This window comes from Eurytemora carolleeae, unplaced genomic scaffold (genome assembly GCF_000591075.1).
Source record: "Eurytemora carolleeae unplaced genomic scaffold, Eaff_2.0 scaffold106, whole genome shotgun sequence".
In the NCBI taxonomy this organism is placed as follows: Eukaryota; Metazoa; Arthropoda; class Copepoda; order Calanoida; family Temoridae; genus Eurytemora; species Eurytemora carolleeae.
In genome coordinates this window covers 154,280-180,562 of record NW_019396089.1, presented here as the reverse complement: position 1 = coordinate 180,562, position 26,283 = coordinate 154,280, and the positions used below count along the sequence as shown (strand labels likewise).

The 26,283-nt window shown below is 31.5% G+C and overlaps 1 protein-coding gene across 1 annotated transcript in view; it reads right to left on the bottom strand.

Annotated features, from left to right (window-relative positions):
- Positions 1-13,897: 13,897 nt before the first annotated feature.
- The window catches only part of LOC111718377 (uncharacterized), a 79,762-nt gene continuing 67,376 nt past the window's right edge, over positions 13,898-26,283 (bottom strand). Inside the window, exons 19-24 of the mRNA XM_023493950.1 lie at positions 23,327-23,465; positions 21,100-21,205; positions 17,398-17,492; positions 16,663-16,792; positions 15,975-16,035; positions 13,898-15,836 (exon numbers count right to left, since the gene is read on the bottom strand). Coding sequence (XP_023349718.1) covers positions 15,346-15,836; positions 15,975-16,035; positions 16,663-16,792; positions 17,398-17,492; positions 21,100-21,205; positions 23,327-23,465 — 1,022 coding nt within the window. The 3' untranslated portion in view covers positions 13,898-15,345. The remainder of the gene's footprint in view (positions 15,837-15,974; positions 16,036-16,662; positions 16,793-17,397; positions 17,493-21,099; positions 21,206-23,326; positions 23,466-26,283) is intronic.

Sequence of the window (26,283 nt, the reverse complement as noted above, 5' to 3'; positions counted from 1 at the left end):
CCTGATATTTGAAAACGGAATTTGAGGCTGTATGGTGACCAACCTGGAATTCCATTACATATATGTCCTCCCGGGTATGGCTATGGTCTCACTGTGTCTAGTCTGCAGCATGACAAACCGACGAGTGCTGGCCATTTCTCCACATGTACTGGCGACCATCAACATCTCTTCTCTTTCCGCCAATGATGAAACTTTCCATTTAATGAACAGAAAGAATTATCATTCATCAGCTATACTCCAATGCAACTTTTGCTTTTGACCAAGCACGATCTATAGGTTTAGAAATACAGGGTGACAGAGGAAAAATGGGAAACCCAAGATTCACAGTGCACTCATAAGAAACCTTAGATAATACTGGAAACCCTAATTTTTACAAAGTGCAAAATATTAAATAAAAAAGATTACTACAACTCTATTAGAATAATTTTTTTACACTTTTGCAGTTATCTAATATAATTATGAAAAAAGTTTAAATTAACTTTAAAAAATCACTATCTACTTAAAATGCATTCAATCTATCTATTTGTGCAAAATGCTTTTTTACAAATATAGAAAAAAGTTTTATTTAACATGCAGCAGGGTAAATCAAATCATAAATCATAAATCCATTAATTGGCCCTATCCCATTCAATGAATGTATCGAAAAAAAACATTCTTTCTTTCAGACAATAATTTCTTATCCTAAAAAACTTCCCTCCTGGGAGACACAACCATAAACCGAAGAATGAGTAGGAACTATTGTTTATTGCAGGTCCTTCATCACAAACCACTCCCAACTAGCTAGAAGCTAAGTATGTTTAAGCTGTATTGGATTCAAGTCGAAGCAAAGTAGTTGTATAAAATAATATTGGCCTTTTGACCGACATTACCGACCTATGATTCACCCAACAGTGGCTAGACAATGAGTTATTTAAATCTCCCTTGGGACTAATAAATTAAAAAAACGTTCTACAAAGTTTTAATAAAAAAGCTTGCCCATTTTCATCTCAAAAGCGATAAAATTGTGTACAACTACTGTTTCCTGGGTTCCCTTGACATTATGCCTTCTAAACATCCTTGAATGTATTTTTAAGGCATACGTTTAGATCTTCGGAACCCTAGGTTAATACACTAAATACAAAATGAAATCATCTGATCTCACCGTGAATTAGAGCGCAATTCTTCTTTCAATATTTTTTAAAAGAGATTTTTTTGTCCCCATGACATGATCGGGTTGTTACGATCAAATCTCGGAATCTTTTCTATTGCGAAAGTTTGGTGTTGTCTGTGTTTTTATATTTATCTACCAGGGGTTGTAATCTGGCAGCACATTCATCCATCCACGCTTCATTCATTCTGAGAAGAGGGTTGACAAGATTCCAGCTGCCTAAGATTCTTCTTAGGCCTGAGAATATAGAGTGCAGGAATCCTTCTGATATACTGGAATGAGGCCCGGGTGCCGTACTGATAGGAAACATCACACTCATTGCTCCCTAACATCTGTAAGCCCGGATTGGATACCCCCAGGTACCTATAGCTGGCAACCATAGACTCTCCCTGCTTGTCCACCATTCCTCTCTTCATCGTCATTCACTTGGATCAATCCCACTTGAAGCTTCTTTCTTGTTGAGTAGAAAGCACGCACCCTTTCGCTGCGAGAGTTGTTGACAGCCGCCCCTCTGTCCTCCTACATCCGTCAGGTGGTCATAACTGCTAAACCAGATGTCGGCTTCAGATGTTTTTGAAACCACAGGTTTGTGTGGAGTACGGGAATCGAACCCGTGAACACCAGTCTGGACACCAATCCAGTTACTGGCTGTGGACAAGTGTGCTTAACTTCAGTGATCTAACGAGAACTGGTGTCACACACTCTCCACGCCACCCCACTAAATTTATTTAAATATCATTAAATGTCATTTAAATATGATACTACAATTCACTCAATATATTTGGCATTTAAAGAACTTATTTCAAATATCAAAGAAAGATGTAATATCAAAACATACAAAAGGTGTAAACAAAGTTGATAAAGATTAAAGAAAACAGAAAAAAAGCAGAAAAATGTATAATCATCAGAAATAGTTAATAAAATGATGCTTACTTAATTCAACAAATCATTTTACCACGCGCCATTAAAAATTATTTAAGTTTAGAAAAAGATGAGTAACACTTTAGAAATAAATTATTTTCTATATTCTATTCTATATTCTTTCTAGCAATTTTTGTTCAAAATCGTTGGCAATTTTTTTACGCATGCTATTCCTATTTCAATTTCTGATAATTCTTTGAATATAAATTAAGAACATGGTTTTAAAATTTAAAATCAAAATTCTATTCACTTTGTGCAAGAATAACATGAGAAATGAAAATTTTTTATAAAAACCGTATTCCTTTGAATATAAAAATATTTATTTCTTAACCCTAAGCAGGCTGGAGGGGGAGGGCGTTTGGCGCCTCCCTTTTTTTCTTTTGCACTGGAACTCTCATTTTTTACACTATCACCGTGAAATTTGTTGGCTTTTAATAAATAGAAATTCAAAGATTTTTGTATTTTTTATGCATAATCAAGGCGGTAAAAAGTCCGGTCTGTGTAAAAAAAATCTAATATAGCACATAACTTTTTTTTAACTAAAGCTACGGATCAAAAAACTAAATTTTTGAAAAGCCCTTAAAAATGTATGTAGAATCATGTGTCACACTTTGATACTTGTTTTAAACAAAAAAATATTTATTACATTTTTTGGCATTTTTTAACCCTCCCTAGCATCCAAACCTTAACAGTTATAGAACTATTTTTTTTTCGATGAGCTGGCCTTGAAAAATTGGGCCATGAACATGCATTTCAACCCTATACCTATTTTCTAAGGCCTTTTTTCTATAAGGGGGGCCGTGGGACGCTTCCCCCTGTCAAAGCATAGATTCAGAACCTGCAGCCTTAATAGGGTTAAATTATATCGTTTCTATTTAGATTCAAAGATTATAAAGGATTGTTGATTGTCAAGTTTTAATATCGTAGTTTGCTTTTCTATCCTTGAGCTAAGCGAGAAACCAAAGTCTAAAATTCAGTAATTTTAAGCAACCTTACATTTTCAGCAGAGCATGCTGGATTTACAAAGGTACCCATGAAATAATTAATGTGGAATTGGAAGATAATATCGTTTTTTAACTTAAATTTGTTTAATTTTGCTAATACATTTATTGGTTTCCAGCAGTTGAAATATGCAAGAAAGTTTTGGACAAAACCTAGCTTAAGGGCCCCTTTTCTCTAAGAGAATTTAGTCTTTTTAGTCCTGGTTTAAGTGGGACACAGAGAAAGATGAGGTTATCCCCAGGACTGAGGATGTGGATCTGGATTCTGGAAGCAGGATTCAGAATGTGCCAGGATGTGTTTCTCAGGCTATTTAACCTCCAGGGAGAGGCCAAGAATTCTCTCTTACGATGAAATCATTGAAGGCCCACCTAAGGTGGCTTTCCCTGACGACCTGGAGTTTGAGTTTGAAATCCCCAGTGAGGAGATGGACCTCTTAATTCTGTGATCTAACCTCCTTAAATAGAACTCATGAGGTTTAGTGATTTTCAGGTGGGGATTGGAGTGAGTTTGAGGAAACGGTCGCGGGGTGCACTGGAACTTTTTTCTTTCTTTTTCTTGGTTAGGGAGTGTTTCGCAACTCCTGCTGCGAGAAGGACCAGTTTATCATCCCTGTTCAACACCTTATTTACCCCCTGGATTTGGTTTTTGTTGCAGCAACAAAGAAGATTCCAGAAACTTGTATTTTCTGTACTGCAGCTGATATTTTTAGTTAGTATTGCTAGATATTTTGTAGTAGACGGACTATATATTGTCTCTACGTTATTTATTTACTGTAAAGTGTTCTTAGGACCATTGTGGTGAGTTATTCTCATATTTATCATTTATATTATCAATATTCATTCCAAATATTATATTCTCATACTATAGTTTTTTAATGCCTAAGTAAATTGTTATTTGCCTTGATAGACGTTGATTTACTTAAAGCTTTTTCTGTGGCCTATAGTAGTTTTTTCGATCTGTTTATTGGTAAATTTTGTAGATTGAACTGGGTAATAAAACTAGAAGATTTATCCTGACTTTATTATGGAGAGACCTTTTAGCAGAGCAGCTTCCGGTCAGATCCGAAGGAACACCACACTGTATACCTTTACTTAAATCTAGGGCAACTGGGTAGTTGCGAAACTCTGAAATTTTGCAAACTAATGGTGTAATCCATCTATATTTCAAACTTAGATTATTAGATCTCAGATATCCATACTCAATTCCTTCAAGATTTCTCCTCATTTTTTCTGTAAATAAAAATATGCAAAAATAATCTTTTGAAAAAAGAGAAACTTTTTTTCCTCCCTAAAAGCTTTCTTTATCAATAAAATGAATAACAAAAGAATTAAGTTCTTGCCAAAAACTTTAATCTTCTAATCGCTTGACTTGTGCAACCCAATGTTGCAGGCCTTTGATATTTCAAACTATAAATTTTGTTAGTTCAAATAGTGTACATTTTAGATATAGTAGGCTTACACCATTAGGTTGCAAAGATACAGGGGTTATAATATTTGAGTTTGTGGCAAAAACTAATTTCCTTTTACTAACACCTGATTGCAAACCAATGGAAGCTGCTGCATATTTAAAGTTTTTTAACAAATATTTGTTCTGCAGAGAAAAGTTTGAAAATGCAAAAATCATGCATTTTGATTTGTTTTGTTTTAAAATGTGCATGGTTAAATAATCAAAATATTTTTAAAAAACATACTTAAAAAATTCTGATTCATCCTTTTTCGAAGAAATTGATGAAACTGGAAAGGTCCAAAATATTCTAATAATAATGTTTTGATAAATCTTCAAACATCAGAAGAATATGATTAATGCCTCGATTTAAAGTCTAAAAAGAGGAGATTTCCACACAACATGGATGGATGNGGTGGGGGCTAAAGATTTTGAAAAGTACTGCAGCAAATTGCAGTACGTCAAAATCTTAGTTTTTAATAACGTAGTTAGCTTTTCCATCCTTAAACTATAAGCGAAAATAAACAATATCTTACTACAGTGCAAGGTTATAATGCAAGGCAAGTTAATTGAAGTTGCATACACTGCATACATATTGAAACCAGTTATGGGCGGAATAGATGCTTCGATGTTCGTTTAGTATCCGAGGAAGTTAAAAGCTTTAAATTTTGATAATTTTAATAATTCGCATAATAGTTTCCTATGACCAGAATATTTCATTGATGGATCCCATGTCAGGCTTCGACATCAGTCTTGTATATACATTACCGCCCAGAGTAAGTCAGAGTAAGTACACTGCAGTACAAAAGATGCGTACATCTCTGAAATAACTTTCCTTGTATTATAACCTTACTCCAGTGAAAATTGTGTTAAAAGTGCACTTAGAAAACAAAATTTTACGATGATTACCATTGAGGTGGTGAAGATTACCAATTGAGGAGCGCGCATGTCACAAAACACATTTGGGTGGCGGTGATTACTCGTTGAGGACTTCTGGAGGGGGAGAATGGTCTTAATGAATATTTACGTACAGAAACGATATTCCTAAGTTTGAGTTTTGCCTGTCAAAATGGTTTGAGCAGTGGCAGGATTTGGTAAAAATGATTGCACCTTTTGATAGATTTGCAATTAGTCAGAGAGATTAAAAAGAGATGTATAATTAAGACATATTGGGCGCTATAAAGCAGACATCTATATAAATTCAAGAAACATAAACGCAGGAATCTCTGTTTTTCTTTTTTGATGTCCAAACGTAACTCACGAACCGATTTGTCTCTAACTTTGATTGGGGAACCTTGGTAATACCAAAGAAATTATTTTAGCTTGGCTTTTAAATTCTAACTTGAGTGCCTCGACTTTTATACGGAACAATTTAGGCAAAACTGTTTTTCTGTTTGTAGCTGTATGTCCAAACCAAAAAAAAAATTTAAAAAATTATATTTAAAATGTAATTTTTTAAACTTTGCCACCACTGATAGTATTTATGGCCTTTTTATTAAATCAGCCAATTTGGTCTAGACATTTGGGTAGCTATAACGAACAGAAATAAGTGAGCTTAGAGCTTTATCATATAGATAAAAATTTAAATATATATAAAGAGTATAAAACAATTAATTAGACTTATACAATATTTTTCAATTCGAAAAAAAAATTATTATTATTTTGATCGCATATTTTTTTTAAATATTCAAAACTCTGAATAAATCTAAACTCAAATTGAAAATATAAACTATTAACAAACTTTTGTTATAAATCAAACAAAATTGAATTATGAGCAAAACTTTTTTCACAATAAGCACAATAATTCAAACAGGAATGCATTTGGGCAATTAGACTAGGAGATTCAGAGAAAATACACATATTCCAGAGATTATACTCGGAGATTCAGAGTAAATGAACATATTGTAGAGATTAGACTAGGAGATTCAGAGAAAATTCACATATTCAAGAGATTAGACTAGGAGATTCAGAGAAAATACACATATTCTAGAGATTAGACTTGGAGATTCAGAGAAAAAACACATATTCTAGAGATTAGACTAGGAGATTCAGAGAAAATACACATATTCTAGAGATTAGACTTGGAGATTCAGAGAAAAAACACATATTCTAGAGATTAGACTAGGAGATTCAGAGAAAATACACATATTCTAGAGATTGGACGAAGAGATTCAGAGAAAATACACATATTCTAGAGATTAGACTAGAAGATTCAGAGAAAATACACAAATTCTAGAGATTAGACTAGAAGATTCAGAGAAAATACAGATATTCTAAAGATTAGACTAGGAGATTCAGAGAAAATTCACATATTCTAGAGATTAGACTTGGAGATTCAGAGAAAATACACATATTCTAGAGATTAGACTAGGAGATTCAGAGAAAATACACATATTCTAGAGATTAGACTAGAAGATTCAGAGAAAATACACATATTCTAGAGATTAGACTAGGAGATTCAGAGAATATACTAGAGATTTTTTCCTGGTTCTTATGTTTTGAGGTTTTACATTTAATATGATTCTTGAATTTCACTATAGTAACCAGGAAGAATAAGATAGAAAAAAACCTAGTGTTCAAAATCATAAAATAAATGAAAATTAAATGCTTCTCACATTCTTAAAAAAGAGAAGATTTTTTCCCCCTAAGATCATGAAATTGCCAGTAAAATACAGAACATACCATTTTTCCAATTGAAATGTATAGAAAGAATACTTTTTTGTTTGAAAAAAATGCTAACCAAAAACAAACTATACTCCCGTTTAGTTTGTTTTGCTCAGAATCAATTCAAAATTTGATTCATGTTGATTGAGGTTTCATCCTTTAAAACCTTCAGCACCAACATTTCAAAGATTTAATTTTCAACCTATTAAAAATACATTGATAAAACCTTATATAAGAACATTTTCTAAGGGACTGTGAGCGTTATGATTTCAAGTGACCCTCCATGAAAAGATGGCAATGCCCGATTCACAATGGTACCTTTAAAAGCTTTATCTGATGAAGCATGAATCAATGTTCACGATTTTGCAAAAGGTGACTTGCGCAGGAAACATCCTTAAATTATCGGAGCTCAAAACTTTAGAATTGGATAACTTTAACCCTATTCACCCTGGTCAGTTTCACCCCCCCCCCCCCTATCTTTTTTTTTGCGAGAACTCAAAAAGTATTTTCTGACTAACAAATGCCCATCACTTAAGACTTAAAGCTGGGCTTATATGCCTAATGCCTGAGTCCTCAGGCAAACTGCCTAAATGCCTTATTTTCCCTATACCAGACTAAATCACTAAATCTATATTTAGACATACTTACAGTCGTTGGATTTCGACATTTTATAACTCTTTGGAAAGCCTATAAGAAAAGAAACCAGATTGCATAGATTTTTCAAAGAAATTTTGCGCAGATTTTTTGCACAAACCTCTTGAAAGGAAATTTGCATATTTTAAGCTTTTCTTAAATACAAATTTAGGTTTTAAAAATTTTGTAAATATTTGTGCAGATTTGAATTCGCTGGGTCAAGGGCTTTTCAAACATTTATAATTTGTTGCAATTTGCGCATTTTTTTTGCACAATTGTTACTAAATAGCAAGATTTCGCAATAAATATTTGGATTTTTGCAATTTTTAGCAAATGTTATAGATTTGTATCACATTAAGAAAATACCAGGCATGAAACTAGACGTCAGGGTAAATAGGGTTAATCCTGATTGCTTAATCTGAATATTCACTGTGGAAACTTTTACTTTTTTTTAAAATTCACTCTTGATGGATATCACATTTTCTACGACATGTAATAAAGATACGTTTGATTACAAATACAGATACGATGCTTTTAGAGCAATTAAACAATTATAAATTTAATCATGCTAATATAAACTGAACTTCAAGTCCCTTTAAGGTTTTGAAATGTCGTTGACATTATTATCCTCCTTTTATATTCCAGAAGCCTGTATTCATCACCTCAATTTATTAAACTTAAAATATGAAAAATGACAAGTATTCAAATTCTCATGTTTGCAGCAGGAAAATTTGTCATATATTTTAGTAAGGAGGTTGTAAATCTTCTTGTTTTTATGAATATTTCATTAGCTGTATCGTACCAGGCTTTTGTTAAAAAAGTACAAATACATTAGGACATATACTATGAGTAAGAGCAATAGCTATATTTATATATATAAAGTTGTAATCTCTGTTTGTCTGTTTGTTTGTTTGTTTGTCCGATCATAACTCAGGAACCCTTGACCGATTTGCTTCAAACTTTGATTGGAAAACTCGAGAGACCCAGTGAAATGTTCTTATAGCTTGGTTTTGAGATTCCAAGTTAAGTGGGTTGACTAGTATATAATAAACTTTGCTAAACATATCTTCATATAAATAAAGTAGTCATCTTTGTATGGGTTGTTGGTCACGTCACACCAACAGTCTTGTTTGGGCGGACTTATAAATCCTGACTGTGTCAATATTTTGTACTGTCATTTAATTACATCTTGATTCTAGTTGTACCGGGCGGGAAATATGATCACGTATTACAGGGAAAAACAACCAATCAAACTTGGCACCATTCAAATATTCATGTACGGGCATGGGGAGGCTTTGCCTGTTTAGGTGAAACAAGACGTAATTAGCTATAAACTAATTCTACGTGTGGTATGTTTATTTGTTTGTAAGTCTGATCATAATTTATGCAACCTGAGATGTAATTTAAAGAATTTGAGCCGCGGTTTAAATCCGCCAAAACCCGGTTTAAATTAAGCGCCATCTTAAATCTTGAAACATTTGATACAATTTTAAGTGGGTCCAACCATATTTAAACCGCGGCTTAAATTTAAACCGCCGCTCAAATTCTTTAAATTCGGCCACTGATGGCAAAGCCTTTTGTTATTTCAAACTATTTGATCAGAAAGGAATGCATAAATAATCTAAAATTTGAAAGGGTTACATCATGCAAAGATTAGAAAATCAGAGTTTGTGGCAAGAACTCGGTTTCTTTAGTTTCCAGGCAAAACTGGGTTCCCAACCCATTATTTATTTTAGTTTAAAAAGTTTCCTTTTTCTTTTTGTTTTCATTGCAAGTAGTTCAAGTTAAACAAACATTTATTAGAACGTTGTCAAAACTTTTTTTAATTCATTAATTGCAAACTTAATTTTACTCACATTCTACATTTCAAATCTCACAATATTTATGTTTAAAGGTCTTGTTCAATGTTCATGTTCGCCTCTTTCAAAATACTTAAGCATATAAAATAGATTTTATAGAAATAGAATTTTTTTTCATGAGTTTTTGTATTATTATTAGTTTAGCAAAGAACACATTTTCATAGTTGTTGGTCCATTTCATGAAAAGTATTTTAATTTTTTTATGTAGATTTCACGTAGCATTGAGTATTCTGGCACTATTCATGAGCATGTCTGCGAAGTATATACTAAGTGATCCTTAATTTCAAAAATAGAATATTTTGTGTAATTCAAATTGGTGAAATAAAAAGAGAGTATTCGAAAATGATAAAGAGGGAGAAGGTGAAACAGTAATTTTCTTTGGATTAAAGTAGTATATATATTTTTTCATCTAAAGTGAGTATTATTGAGAAAATTGTAAAAAAAAACATTCGTCACTCACTTGCGGTGAATCGATCCAAGTGAAATCCCGCTTTTTAAATTTAGAATTATTGTCCTCACACATAATGTAAAAAAAAAATCTTTATACGAGTGACCAGAATTCAATTTGGATTGTCTTTATGAAAAAAGTAAAGAATTAGTTTGAAATTAATTGAATAAATTATGTTTTTTTTACCAACATACCGAATCGGGAATTGGGACTTTACCTTGATTTACGCGATTTTAAGTTTTTAATGTCATCTTCTGTGCTTAACGCCATTAACGCTTAACGCCCTTAAAAAACGGAAAAACCGTTAACGAAATGAAGTTTCGTTCTTACCCTTAATAACTAACTTGAGATTTTATTTTAAAAACGGTTGAAACTAGCCGTTAACAAAACGGCTTACATACTCCCTTTCATTTTTGCAAACACTTCCTTTAAGCACAAACTTATTGTACCCAAGATAGTTTATTGTATGACACATGTTTTATAAAAAGAGAAATTCATTGCATATATGTCTCAAATCTGTTATTTAACACTCACTAAAATATTGGATTTCAATTTTTCTTCCAGCAATTACAGTTTTGGCTGTTGGAAAAACAAAACTATTTATCATGTTACAGCTCGCTAGAAAAACAAAACAAGAGTGGAACAACTAAAATAAGAAAAACAACATCTGAGAAATACACATCACAGGCTCACAGCCAGGTTTACAAATACTAAAACAGTAAATAAAAATAAATAAAAATGATATTCTTTAGTAATTTTCCTGTCAAAAGAGTCTTATTGACACTATTAATATTATTTAGATCTTTGGGAGGAACCAGATGAAGAGAGATAATGTAGGACAGATTATAAATAAACTCTGTCTAGATACAAGATTGAAAATAATTGTTTAAATGATTTGGTAACTTTATAAATGGGTTGATTTACAGAGATCCAGACGGCTTTAAAAGGCTGCACCATTTTGAAATACCGGGTCAACTTTTACCTCCCTAATTCACTGCAGCCCTGTGCATTTATGAACTATTACCTGATTGTTTGCAGATTCAGTTTTTAAGAAGTTATCGGCAAAATTATCATAGATTTTTAAGCGACAGCTTGACATTACAACACCTTTGGATTAAGCTGTAGATTACAATATTTCCTCTGACATTCGTTTTCACCATCATTCATAGTTTCATGTTGTCATTTAGTTTCTATTCTTTGTGGGAAATCCTGTATTTTTAGAATGGATTTACTGGCATTCTACATCAAGGTTCTTTAATAAGGTTGGATTCTCTCGATGAACTCTAAAGTACGAAAATATCTTCTCCTAAGCATAGATAGATGGAATCCGCATATGACGTCACGGTTGCTTCTATGATCAGTTTCGTCATATGCGTATTCTATCTATCTATGATAAAGAGACGACATTTTCTGTACATTGGAGCGTATCCAGAGTGACCTCACTTATTAAAGAAACTTGTTCTACATCGATAAATATACTTTACAACTGAGCTATAAGGAAATTGATCGTAAAAGAGTGATAAAATCCATATAAATTTTTTAGTAATGTAAAATGACATTTTTATTCTAGTTGCACATTTTTACAACCCGACAACTCCATTTCAAATATTAGAATCAATATTTTTCCGTCGACGCCACTGGTACGAATTTGTGACCTCGTAACTCCTCCTTGGTTTCAAGTATCATGTGACATATCAGTAATAGTCCTTCAATCAGAGGAATGATGATTGAAAACAAGTAGAATTTCAATCGATAACATGCAGTTTCTTTTTAAATAGTTTGACGTCAGGGGATTTATTGTAAAATCAGAAGTTCCTAATTATTTCTTATTATTATTTCCTAATTATCAATCTCTTGAACTAATTTTAGAGAGTTGATATTATTATTTACTTTATCTTTGAGGATATATTTAAATTTGGCACCTTGCAAGTTTAACCAGTTAAACAAGTTTATACTAAGGGATCGGACGGTGCTAGTATCGGCTCTGGCAGCCATTTTCATGTTGCCAGTTGACCGGCTGGCAACAACAGACTGGTCAGCAGGGTTGAGATTATTGCTCAACATACAACTTAGAGCTGGTCAGTAGGGTTGACCAAACCACCCAAGCTTCTGTTTGCAGGGCTGGCAGGTCAACTGGGTCGACCACATACTATAAGCTCAGCTAAACTAGTTCGGGTCAACTAGGTAGAGGCAGGCTGGTCGATCGGAAGGAGCAGGTTTACCCTTAAGAGTACATGAAAAGAGACTTGGAAGAATTACAATAATAACACGATTTTTTAGAAAAAAAAATTTCTGTAATATTATAAAAAGTGTTTTCTTTTAACAGTAAATTATAATTTATCCAATTGAGTTAAAATAAACCAAGAAGATTGAATCTTGATATTTCTACATGTGCAGCGGGAAGATTGCCTAAATAATTTAATTAAGAAGTAGAATTGAATCTATTGTACTCTGTTCATTGGTATATTTAATTCTGGTATAAACAATTTTCAACCACCTATTTTGTTTTCATTTAGTTCCTATTTGATGATTTAGCTGATATTATTCCAACAGCTTATAAATTAGAATTTGATTCTTGTAATATATATTTTATATTTCACACTTTAATTAGACATTTAGAAACTCAACATTTAAATACAAAACTTTAGTTTACAGTTAGCAGGGTTGGAGGGGATTTGATTTTACATAACAAATTAATATCAAGATAATCTATCACTGAAAAAGCTGCTCTTTAAAAACTTGTAAGCTTGCAATTCGTTGTTGTTGACAAAAAAAACTTAAATAAAAAAGTCGCCTTCATTGTATTGATATAATCGCCTACCACTGTAGGTATTCTAATAATTCAAAAATTCTCTTTTTGAATTATTAGAATTTAGTAGAAGTTTAAAATAAAAAAAGTTTAAACTTTTCAATGCAATATACAAATATTTGACTAGAATATCTCGTATATCTGCACCCCTGCTTATGACAAACAAAATATGTAAAAGATACATGTACACATCACATGAAATTTTATATATATTTATAATTACAGAGCTGAAAACTTTAAATTTGGATATCGAGATCAATGCTTGATCTCCTCTTTTTATTTATCTTACAATTTAATCTTTGCTTTTGGGTGCGAACAATAAGGAAACTCTTATTGGTTGAAATCCAGCAGGGATATCCAAAAGAGAAGAGTAAAAAGAAAATTAAAAGTGTCCCCAGTGGATATAGAGATTTGGCAATTGTGAATAAAGATATCCAATAGAAGAGTTTTCAGCTCAGAGCATACACCAGGAACCTACATCAACAAGTGTACACAAAATGTGTACTGTACTGTCAGGAAGGAATGTAAACAAACTATAAAGTGTTTGAAGTGATAAGGTAAAGGATTGGATTTAAAAATATTATTGTAGAAACGAACAACAGTCATTTTAAAATATGAAGTAATTAATGTCAACTAAAAATTATCCCAATGTTCTAATTTTTAACCTCAAATATTTATGTCACTTTAAGTTTGACTTCTTTGTCATCTAGCTAGAGTCGATATGATTCACTAAATAACTTGCTATAGCTGCCTAAAGGTCTGTTAGGACATCAAAGGAGTTTTGAATCATCTGATTTGCATTTATCTCATTCAAGGGACTGTATTTGTAGTTTAACCTGATGATGGGCAGATTCCCAACAATACCCTGTAAAACCTTTAGCTTTCCATAATTTAAAAGAAATCCTAGTTTTCTTTAAAAGTGTTTAGTTCGGAAAATTTCCTCCATTGTTTCTGCAGCAGAATTTATATGTAATTTTATAGAGAAACCACAAAAGAAAATTACATAATTTCCAAGAGAAAAACAGTGATATCTTATTTATTATTGTTCAAACTTGCCACTTGATAAAAGAAGAGTCTTTTGAAATTACATTTACAGTCCCTTTAACTTGACACAAATGTCGTCTTTTCTAATAATTCAAGTATACATAAGATATTAAAGATCCTGGTGTATACGCCTTGTAATTTGTAAGTAACTATGATATTCAATAAATCTACACAATATAATATTAACACATATAATATATATGTATGGATAAATAGTTTGTACTCTTTCAGTGGTCATGTGATGACTAAGAGGTAATGCTATGAACTGTGAATGAACTATTTACAAAATACTAATTGTATTTTTGTATACAGGTAGACCCATAAAACTGTGGATGAAATATTCAAATGAAAATTAGCGTGCAAATGTGCAATGTAATAATTTTTTGCTTCTAATTTAACATTTTAAACTGGGCTTGGTGAAATAAGGTAGCTAGGTTAATTTACAGATTATTAAATTACAGGTGAAGAAATATATAAATTAACTAGGCTTCGAAGTAACAATTTTAGCTTTTAACTGTTGCTTATGAAGTCGTAATTTTCTTTTCGTTCTCCTGCAACAAGCTCAAATTTTCGCGGATTTCGCTATTTAGATTGAAAAAATTGTCAATATGTTTGCTAGCAAAATTTTCTATTTCGACCAGCTAGCTATAGAACCTTTCCTGGTGTCATGTGAGTTGCTGTAAAAGATGTGAGTTTGCCAGCCCTATAAATGTTTAAATAAAACCTAAAATTATTTTAGTGTGAAAATAATATAATGGGTGTCTCAGACAAATAAGGAAATATTTTCTGATGCAATCAAGGTTCTATCCACTAAAAAAATTAGCAATATGTTGCGTTTTTAATCTAGGATGTTTACACCTAACTTTTTTTTATAGGACATAACTTATCAATATCAAATAAGTGTGGTTTTTCTAGAATGTAAAACTGTGAAATTCAAATTTAGAATAAAAAATTATCTAAACTTGCGAAGTGAAATATTAATTTCTAATATGAATTATTTCAAATTTTGTTTACAGATAATACTTTGGTATTCAAATTCTATTATAGAACCCCAAATTTTCATATATATTTATATATGTATATTAGGATTGGTCTATTTTGAAGCCAAGCATGAAGTGCAGTTGGCAAAGTTGGTCAGAACTATTTTAAACCCTCTGAATTTAGGTTCAGATTTTTTTTCGCGTTCAATTTTCACGCGGTCATTTTCGTTAAAGAAAAGTCACCAGTAGGCAGAAATTTGTTTTTCTTTCAAAATATATCGAATAGGGTATCAAACGATGCTTCTCAAGCCACTGAATACCGTCCACATTTATATATTTATATATATATATATATATATATATATGCTGATGAATATTTGGTGTGGTTTGCCTTCTCAAACTGTCACTTCATCCGTAAACTTGTTCTTATCGTCAAGATTGATAACAATTCTCCGCTTTATCGAATTTTTTATAACTTTTTCAGGTCCGTCCACATAGCATGTGTCAACATCTGGAGTTAAAAAACCTTTGTTTATATTATTCTCAGTTGATTCTTTATTAAAGATACCATTGGGTTGAATCTCAATCAACTCCGTGCTTCCGGTCAGTTCTATCAATTTAACCTTTTCTCCATCCATACAGTAACTGTCTTTATCGTCATGTTCATCATTTGGTTTGGTTTGGTTTCCCGCCAAATCATGAATCAGCTGATGCTTGGCCCTGATAGATTTTCTTGTTTCTTGACACGTCAGTTTCTGTTTCTCTGCTTGGCAGGGGACACTGACGGGACAACTTTTTGTAATTCCGTTTAAACCCTCAGCATGTAAATTGTTGCTGCACAAAGCCTCCTGTACTGCCATTATTCTCTTGGAGACAAGTATTGAACCTGGTTATAAATATTCAAATAAAAAAATTCCTTTTTTTCTGGGATTTAAAAGCAATTCAAAAAGATATTTTCCTGTTTTTTTTCTTATTTTTTAGAATTTATACAACATAAATATTAATATTAATAATTTGAATATCCCTGAGATAGCATTCTTCTCCTGAAGTTGCTTCAGAGTGATCATCATCTTGTTCAGCTCGGCCTAGGTAAAAAATAATATCTTTTCTTTACAACGTTGTAAAATGACTTTAAAAAGCAAAGTTTATCAATGGTATCTTGACCTAAGCTATTTCAAAGTTTCAAGGTATGAATTCTGTTAGATCGAATAATCTAAGTTTGAAATATCAAAGGTTTGCACCATCAGGTTTGACTGCAATTCTTTTACGTCGGTGTTAAATGAAAGCTGTGAAAATGAGTGTGAGCTGTGAGTTTTTAAGATGTAAAAATATATTTAAAATTGCAAAGAGATAAAAGCTGTAAGAATAAAATAGAGCAACAAAAAAACAACATTTTCTTGAGCATGAAACAACTGTTTCAGTTGAAATGTTGACAAGAACTGTTAACATACTTATCACCAATGTCTTCTTTAGTCCTGTATTTGCGACCAGTTTTGTATTTTTTAAATAAAACTTAAACCGTCTTAAATCAGAAAGCCCAACCCTTCGCGTCTAAAACGAAAAGGCGCAGTGATTAAAATTACTAATTTTTTTGTGTGGACATTTTCAGATTGTTTTAGATTTATTCCCTAAGAGAAAATTTAAATGTGAAATTATAAAAATCTTCTTTGTTAACAACATTTTTGTAGAATAAGTAAAAACTATAAACTTACATTTATAGCTCCCTCTGAATTATCTACTGGTATTCCAGGTGTAGAGGGAACTATGGTAGAAACTGAAGATGCTATTGGAACTGGAGGACCAGCTGACGAATGAGAATTTGGTGCCATTGTACTACCAACCCTGTAACAAAATTTTACCTTAATCAAACTTACTTGCTGATTAAATACCCAATAAATATCTAGCTCTTGCTGTTCTTTGCTGCTTAAAAAAGAGTAAAATCAACTGAGCCGGGAATTCTGTGGATATCGAGATCGATATTTTGTTAATATGCAGATTAATTTAATCTTCATTCGATATCCCGCATTTTAATCGTACCCTGAAGGAATTACTAAAATAAAGAGATTAAGCATTAATCTTCTAATCAAACATGTCCCAAGTGGATTTCGAGAATCCAACGATCGGGATTATGAGTTTACAACACAAATGTTCCCAGCTCTGCTCTGAATTTTTCTATTCTTTCCAAAATTTGTTTCATGCCATATTTAATAATTCATAATTTCTCTTAATCCTGTCTAATCTTCTGCTTTTGGTAATTGATATACATTTGTTGCTTTCAAAATTATGAAAAACCATCTAAACATTATTGGAGGAAAAATGCTATCAAATGCTAGAGCAAATAATTCTAGTTTGAAATATCAAAAAAATACACCATCAGGATGCAAAGATAAAGGGATTAGTAAATTTGAGTTTGTGGCGAAAACTCAGTTCCTTTGGATTGTAATTACCTGTGAAGTGGTTTATTAAACTTGTTGATAAACTGCTGTTTTCCGTTATTATGTTCTTCTATCTCCTTTCCTTGACCCTTCATTACCAAGTAAAACTAAATAAAATAGATAAAGACATTACTTACGATTCCCCCTTTATAAAACAATATTGTGTAACATTAAGTGCAATTCCCCCTTTATAAAACAATAGTGTGTAACATTAAAAAAATTCCCCCTTTATAAAGCAATAGTGTGTAATATTAATTGCAATTCCCCCTTTATAAAACAATAGTGTGTAACATTAATTACAATTCCCCCTTTATAAAACAAAAGTGTGTAACATTAATTACAATTCCCCCTTTATGAAACAAAATTGTGTAACATTAATAAAATTCCCCCTTTACAAAGCAATAGTGTGTAACATTAATTAAAATTCCCTCTTTATAAAACAATACTGTGTAACATTAATTAAAATTCCCTCTTTATAAAACAATAGTGTGTAATATTAATTACAATTCCCCCTGTATAAACAACAATTTGTAACATTAATTACAATTCCCCCTTTATAAACAATAGTGTGTAACATTAAGTGCTATTCCCCCTTTATAAGCAAAAGTGCGTAAAATTAATTACAATTCCCCCCTTATAAAACAAGAAGTATAAAACAACATTAATTGCGATTCCTACTTTATAAAACAAGTGTAAGGAAGATCTTAGCTCCTAAAATATTTATAGGATTTAGACAATCAAAGTTTTTGACCTGTGTTATTATGTAAATTGGACTTTTTTGTATTACAGGTTTGTTTCTTTTATGGTGTCGAAAAAAACAGTCTAATTCCTAGCTATATATAACTGTATATATAGTAATTATTGTTAGGAGCAAAAGATTATCTTTATACAGAAATTGTAACTTTTCTATATTGAAAATTGTTATGAATCAACGCCTTTTAAAGCTTTTTAAAATTTTTACATTTTAAGTAAACTTAAATTAAAATTAGAAAAAAGTTGCTGTTAACGCAATATACCAAGATTCCCTTGAATTATAGAGGTGTATTTCCGTTTCATATCGGTATCCATAAAACCTTTATCCAGGGTTTACAAGATATTCTTTTTTTCCTTATTAAAAAATAATTATTTTAAATTGTGGCTTCTCACCAGGAATAGTCACTTAAAATTAGGTCAAGTCCCTTTTGGTGCAAAGAAAGGAATCTTTGCCACAAACTCTAATGTTCTAATCCCTATATCCTTGCAAACCAATGTCGTAGACATACGATATTTCAAACCATCAATTATATTAGATCAAATAATTTGAGTTTGAAACATCACTGGCTACCATCAAAAGGTTTCAAAGATATATGGAATACACAATTAAAATTTTAGTTTGTGGTAAAATTCAACTCCTTTTGTAGAATTATGTTAAATTTGATTTGAAGATTGAATAAGATTTGTTTAATGTATAAAATCTGTATTTATATTTGTTGTTTATATGTATTTGTTGATAGTTTGTGTAATCAAATGCAAACTTTAGTAAGATGTGGAATTCAGTTTGCAAATTCAAATATTGGTTTCGAAGTTGAACTTGAATCATATATGTATATTGTGCTTATATACGAAAAAGAGATGATGAGATAGATAGATAGATACGCCCGCTGTTGCAATTTCCATTGGTTCTGAATCATACCAAGCACGTGACTGAACCCTGATTGGGTCAGACGCTTATACCGGTGGAAAGATCAAACAAGAACAGATCTTATTTGCATATTGTGTTTATACCAACAAGAGCCAAAAGTTCTAACTTATAAATCCGATATGTTATTTGGGGTTTCTGTGGTATGCATAAACCTTTTGATTTCGGCACCAAAAGATAGAGAAAACTATATAAACCTTATTATTTGTGAACTAAGCTAGAGAAAGTTGTACATTATACATGCACCATTTAAACAGCTGTACAGGACGGTATATCAAATTGATTAATAACGTTTTTGTGAGATTTTTGTTTACAATAAGGTTCTAGATATTATTTTGATAGATAAATTGGAAATGAGATTTTTAAATATGATAAAGGTGATGATTGAAGCGTGAAATATCAAAGGTTTGCACCATCAGGTTGGGCAGAAGATATTCAGACGAAAAATTAGAATTTGAGGCGAGCAATTAAGTTCTTTTTTAAAGCCTGTAAATGTGAGCTTCTATAATTCACAGAGATCCAGGGGGATCTATGAAAAGTTGACCCAGTTTTCAAGACCTGGTCGCAACCCCTTGGACTTGGTTTTATATTAATAACTTACTAATAAACTGCAACGGGCTTGTCTAGCTTTTGCTTAAAATGAGTAATCAGAAAAATAATCATAATAATAATGATAATGATAATGATAATAATAATAATAATTAAAATAGATTTTTGCGCAAGAGCATGGATAAAGCTTTAAAGTATACCGTTGTAAATCGGCCAGTGTCATCTTTACATGGGCTTGAAATTCCTTTAATATAAAGACACTCTAGCAGAAGCTGGACTCATATTTAAGCTAAACAAAGAAGTATTATCTTGGCTGACAAGAAGTTTTGTTACAAATATTGCTGTAGACATGGTCTTGGCTTTACTCAGAAGCTTTGCTATTTCTATATATCTATCCGAATATTGACATTGATGTAAAACTTTATATTGAGTCACAGAACTATACAAGAAAAATGTTTATCTAAAGAGAGTGGAGGAGAGTTCACGCCCCGCTGACCCTCTAGTAAAAGTAAATTCAACCTAAAGTCTAACCCCGTCAACCTTGTTGCACCGGCTAGTCCTATTGAGTGTTTGCTTTATTTTCCCAATATCTCCGGGCGATACAGTACAAACTGGGACCGGAAAGGTTGACCCGGCTCGGAAATTCAAATGTACTGCGGCTGCCCGTTAGTTGAGACGTAATTTCTGAGTGACCTTGCTTTCAAAGAGAGGCATGCTTAATTCACAACTGTACTATTACAACCTTCATCAGATAAATAATATTATATTAATCAACAATTTCTACATTATTTATGAAGCAATCGCAAGGCGACTATGTAGCGAAACCACAAATGAAAATTTAATCAGTTTTCACAAAATAAAAAAATAATATCTAACTTTATCTTGACCAGACCAGTTTTTAGGGTACCCTTGTGAATTTAATGTGTCGTTTAAAGTTCCCAAAATGCATACAGAACTCAGTGAAAATTCCGTTCAAATAAAATGAAGCAAAAATTTACCTAACTGTTTTCTTGTCAAAAATGTTTAAAGCTATAGTAACAAATGCTTGTCTCTCGAAACTATATGGAGTGTACACAATACACTCTACAATAAACATTGGAGTTAATACCAAACAAAAAGATTTAAACCGGGCTTGAGAAATTGCATACATTCACATAGACAATATGGCAATTTATTGTAGAAATAAACTCAACTGTCAATTGTAAAACATAAAGAAGGAAAATGCTTGATTCAGGAGGACAATAACAAATATACAAAGGACAAGACAGGACAAAATAAATCTATTTAGGACATGGCACAGAGAGAGGTGAATTATCGGAACAGAGGACTAGATATTCTAGGATAACAACACACAGTATAGGACAGAGGACTAGATATTCTAGGATAACAACACACAGTATAGGACAGAGGACTAGATATTCTAGGATAACAACACACAGTATAGGACAAAAAAGCATATATTTAGGTATTAGGACTGGAATTGTTACCTTGCTCGCGAATATTAAACACAGTAGAATAGTGATTGTAAGTTGGCTGTGACAGAAGAAGATGATGTACAGAAGATCAGGGTTTGCTGGATGTTGAAGAAAAAACCTAAAATATATCAAATTTTAGATTCTTAAAATTTTGATATTTTATCGAAAAATTTGTCTAGGATTTGATAAGTTTGTTTCAAATTACAAATTGACATATTTTCCTAAAACCATGTCATAAAAATGTGAAACTTCAGTAAATATGAAAATAAACTAAATTTTATTTTTAAAAAAATAGTACCATCAAAAGTATAAAATATACAAGTAAAATTCCATAATTCGACTTGCATGGAGTTTGAATGCATCACATGAAAGGATGTACTAATGATGTGAAAATATTTTAATTGAACATATTTATTTGTTCCATTGTTAAAGGGTTTCTTTGATAGTTGAAAGGTGGTTTAGTGGTTTAATAATGAATATTTACGAATTGTGTAATACATGCATTGCATTAACTATATCTTTCATTCTTCATAAACAGGGCGGGGGGGGGGAGTGTTGATTTTTAAAAATTTTAGAATATTTCTGATTACTCGCTTCAAAACGAATTTTTTGGCTTTATATCTTTGCAACCAGGGGCTGTAAATCTTTGATATTTGACCATTTGACCGGAAAAGTAAATAGTTTGAAATATCAAAGGTTTACTACATATCAGAGATGAACGGAATGGAATATCCTTAATCCCGATCGGTTAATTAATCTGGAGATTAATAACAAGAGGAGAACAAGCATTATTTAATCTAGAGGTTAAGAAAAAAGTGGATCAAGTATTAATCCCGATATCCACCATTCAAAAGTTCCCAGCTCAGAATTTTAAAAGATCAAACGTTCAAGATTAATGATACTTCGAATAAAAGCTCTGAACTCAGTTTTAAAGATTAGGATAAAGATTAGAAAACTAGAGTTCAAGCAAGTAATCAGATCCTTTGTTCCATAAATATTTCTTTTTGTTCACAACATTTTATCCGGGTTTCATAAAAGAATAACATTATGGTCAAAACCCCATTAGAATTATCCAACACCATTTCCTCTTTATAAGAAACTGTCCTCAGTGGTAAAATGTTGAAAAACATAGAACAAACTTTTATTTCAAATAAAACAGAAGGAATTGAGTTTTTGCCACAAAGTCTGATTTTCTAATCCTTATAGCTGTGCAACCCAATTTCGTAAACCTTAGATATTTCAAACTATCAATTCTGTTGAATCAAACAATCTAAGTTTGAAATATCCAAGATTTACAATATCTCGTTGTAAAGATATAGGGATTTAAAATGTGAGTTTGTGGCAAAAACTCAGTTCCTTTAGCAATTATGATTTCAGTAGTTTACTACTTTGTTTTCTAGAGACTGTGTAGTTTTTTGTGTAAAAAATGTTTGTTTTTTTAGAATATCGATTTCATAATCTCACCATATTTGCCAGGTAAACCTTCAATATAAGTTTTTGCAGTTTGTAGATTAGAGGATTACAAAGTTTGTGGGTTTAAGTTTATGCAAAAACGCACAAGGATTTAAAAAAATGAAATACTTAACATTTTTATTCACGTTGCCAAAGAACCCCCCCCCCCCCCTAACATTAATAGGCCAGATCATTTTTAAAGATTACATAACTCTAAACTTTACATATTCAGGTGTTGAAAAATTAAAAAAAGGAAAAATTTTGTTGAAAATGTTTTTTGATCATTAGTTATATATATATGTACTGTGCATATGCATTTTTCAAGGGCTATCATGATATGTGTTTATATTTTAAACTTGTTAAATTGTTGAATGTATGTATAGGCACCCACCGACCAGTTTTCAATTAATTCAGGCAGTTTTAAGGTTATCATATTAATATTTAAAGTGAAAAAGAAAAAACTGCCTGGGGGTGAAGATAAATAAATAAACTGAGTTCTTAACACAAACTCTAATTTTCTAATCCCTATATCAGACTATGAATTCTGTTAGATCAGATAATCTATGTTGAATATATCAAAGGTTTACACCATCAGGTTGAAAAGATATAGGTAATAGAAAATTAGATTTTTTGAGTAGTCCCCAGTAGTTCCCTGTAGTCCCCAGTAGTCCCCAGTAGTCCCCAGTAGTCCCCAGTAGTCCCTAGTAGTCGCCAGTAGTTCCCAGTAGTCCCCAGTAGTCCCCAGTAGTCCCCAGTAGTCCCCAGTAGTCCCCAGTAGTGTACTTACATTGATACGTTGAGGAATATTGAGAGAAGGAACTCGTTATAGATTGTCATGGATATAAATCTACTTTCGTTAAACTCCGAGGGAGCTTTCCGTACTCGGATACATAACCGTATACCCCATAGTAGGAACAGGAACTCAACTAAACATAACAAAATTACTCCATCAAGTATCGTCTTCCTTGTGTAGAACTAAAAAAATGCTGGAATACCTGATAACTAGTTATAATTTCTTAACTAACGAATTTGAAAGTTTTGAACATTAGGACATGGCCTGATTATTTTATCTTTCAATTTAGTTTTATGTTTATAAGATAAATGTGTATATTGGATATGTTACTATGACAAAAAGTACTCTAAATATATAAAGTTTTGATTACTTTATTTCAGGGTAAGTCTTAAAGTTTTTAGTAATTTTTTAAAGTGAATTTTTCAAATGCTTTTAGCACCCTACAAAATTAACATTATTAGATGTAACTGTGTGTTTGCTTTTATGAAGAAAAAACTAGAAACTTGTATTAAGAATAAATAAAAACATTCTATATATATAAATATATATATATATATATATATATAAATATATATATCTATATAAATATGGTAGAAGACTACGAATATACAAATATTTCTTTACATTAGTTTCTCAATCTATATATCCAATAAGCCAGGAGAAATGTAATTAGAAAAGGTCTGAATATCTATAGAACTAAAATTTCTTAACGCTTCGTCAATCCTCTGTCCCTCATTCAAGTGTTTATATCTGTTTTTCTTTTGCACGATGAATCCAAAAAAAAAGAACGAAAAGTTACGGCTTAAATGTTGAGTTTTAGTTTTTCCTCCGCTTGTGACTTAAAGTAAACGTAACTTTAAAATATAGCTCACCGAAATCGACGAGTGAAATATTTGAAATACCAGTAGTTTCCCTTTCATCAATATTTTTATAAATTATGATTCTCTAGAAAGTGTTGCGGCATCGAACACTGAAGCTTTGCATGAATTTTACAATTTGAACCTGGGTTTAAAATTAATTCAACCTTGAATTAGCCTGAAAAAAGCCCAATATTTTATTTCCAGGTGCAATTTTGATTTAATGAATAAATTTATTAGTTTTGACAATTTAGAAAATGAAGAGAAATGATGATATAAATAGCGTTAATGCATAAAATGCATCTATCTTTAGATAAATCAAATAATTAATTACAACCTTCAAAACATGTTATTCAGAAGAATATCTAGGAATAAAGAAATAAAAATGAAATAAGTTGTCCACAGAATGATGGTTGATCTTTAATTTATTTATATTGGGATGGTGGCTTATAATTTCTTGAGATAAACTGATTATCTTTGATTTCTGAGAGGTAATAAAAGGCAGTAATCTAATATTGTGAATATGCATATAGCATACACTTGTTTTTATACAAATATAAAATATATTTTTCCCCAAATAACCATGATTTATCATCCTCTAACTTATGCATACAGATTTTAGAACAGAGATTATAATAGAAGGGAAGGAATCCCTCGGTATGAATTTGTTCAGTCCCTTTGAGCCTGAAAAGGAGTTCAAATTGTACAATTCATGTAAATGCAGTTCACAAATTATACGCAGTACGTCACAAAAATAGGGAATGGTCCCTGGACATATTTGTTATACATTTTTCCTTTTTAAATTTATGCTGAAATGAACTCGGGAATGCATGACATTGACAGGTTGTCATAAAATTGATTTAGAGAAAATTAAATAATTTTCAAGGCAATTTATTTTCTATAAAAAGATGTTCCGGGGCCAAATGTTTTTATAGCACAAATGTTTATATAGCACAAATGTTTATAAGGCACACATGTTTAAAAAGCGCAAATGTTTATATAGCACAAATGTGTGAAGTACACCTGCAGTATAAGTACAACAAAATGGAGGTTTTACACTTTTTTCGACTTCATTACATTTTTAACTTATCTATTCACTTTGCTTATGCAGCTGTAAACTGTATGAAGCTCTTAACATCCTGGATATAAATATGGATACATTTTCAGAGCTTTAGGGGATTTCATTTCTTAAAAAACTAGTGTTCAATCTTTGAAGTCTTAAGTATAAACAGAGAAATTTGAAATGTAGAGATGAGAAAATAAATTAAGACGATGCATTAAAAACCTGTCGACGTCTGGATCTCCACAATAGCGAATAAATTCACTAAAAACTGATTTTTTTTAAATATAAAAAGATTTGTATTTTAGAAGTTTAACAAATATATCACTGTCAAGTTTATTGTAAAGAATCCAGTCTCTAGATTTATTATGGAAAAAGAAAAAAATTCGTATACGCAATACACATGACGCATAACATCTTATTGGCGTCATCCAAGACTGGGTGCGGTTTCTTCAATTTGAATTCAACAATCTTTTAACATATGAGAGTTGTCTTATTTTTAATTTTCATTAAAACCGCATCCACAGACAAAAATGTATACAAGAGTAAAGGGAAAAGAAATTGAGTCTTTGCCACAAACTCTGATTTTCTAATCCATATATCTTTGCAACCCAATGTTGTAGGACCTAGATATTTCAAACTGTAAATTCTGGTAGATCAAATAATATAAGTTTTTAAAAAAGTATTCACCATCAAGTTGCAAAGATATAGAGATTAGAAAATTTGAGTTTGTGATAAAGACTCGATTATTTTTGTTCGTGTTAGCCCAATGTCGCCTTTTATAAGTGAATAAAGATTTATCTAAATTCACTTCTTGATCATTCTCACAGATGATAATCTAACTTCTTGATCATTCTCACAGATGATTATCTAACTTCTTGATCATTCTTACAGATGATAATCTAACTTCTTGATAATTATTACAGATGTTAATCTAACAATTCTTGATCATTCTTAATAATTCAACTGTTATGAAATTCCAAGTAGGAATTGTGGTCAGAAGGGGGGGGGAGGGGAAGGGTAGGAACAGGAAC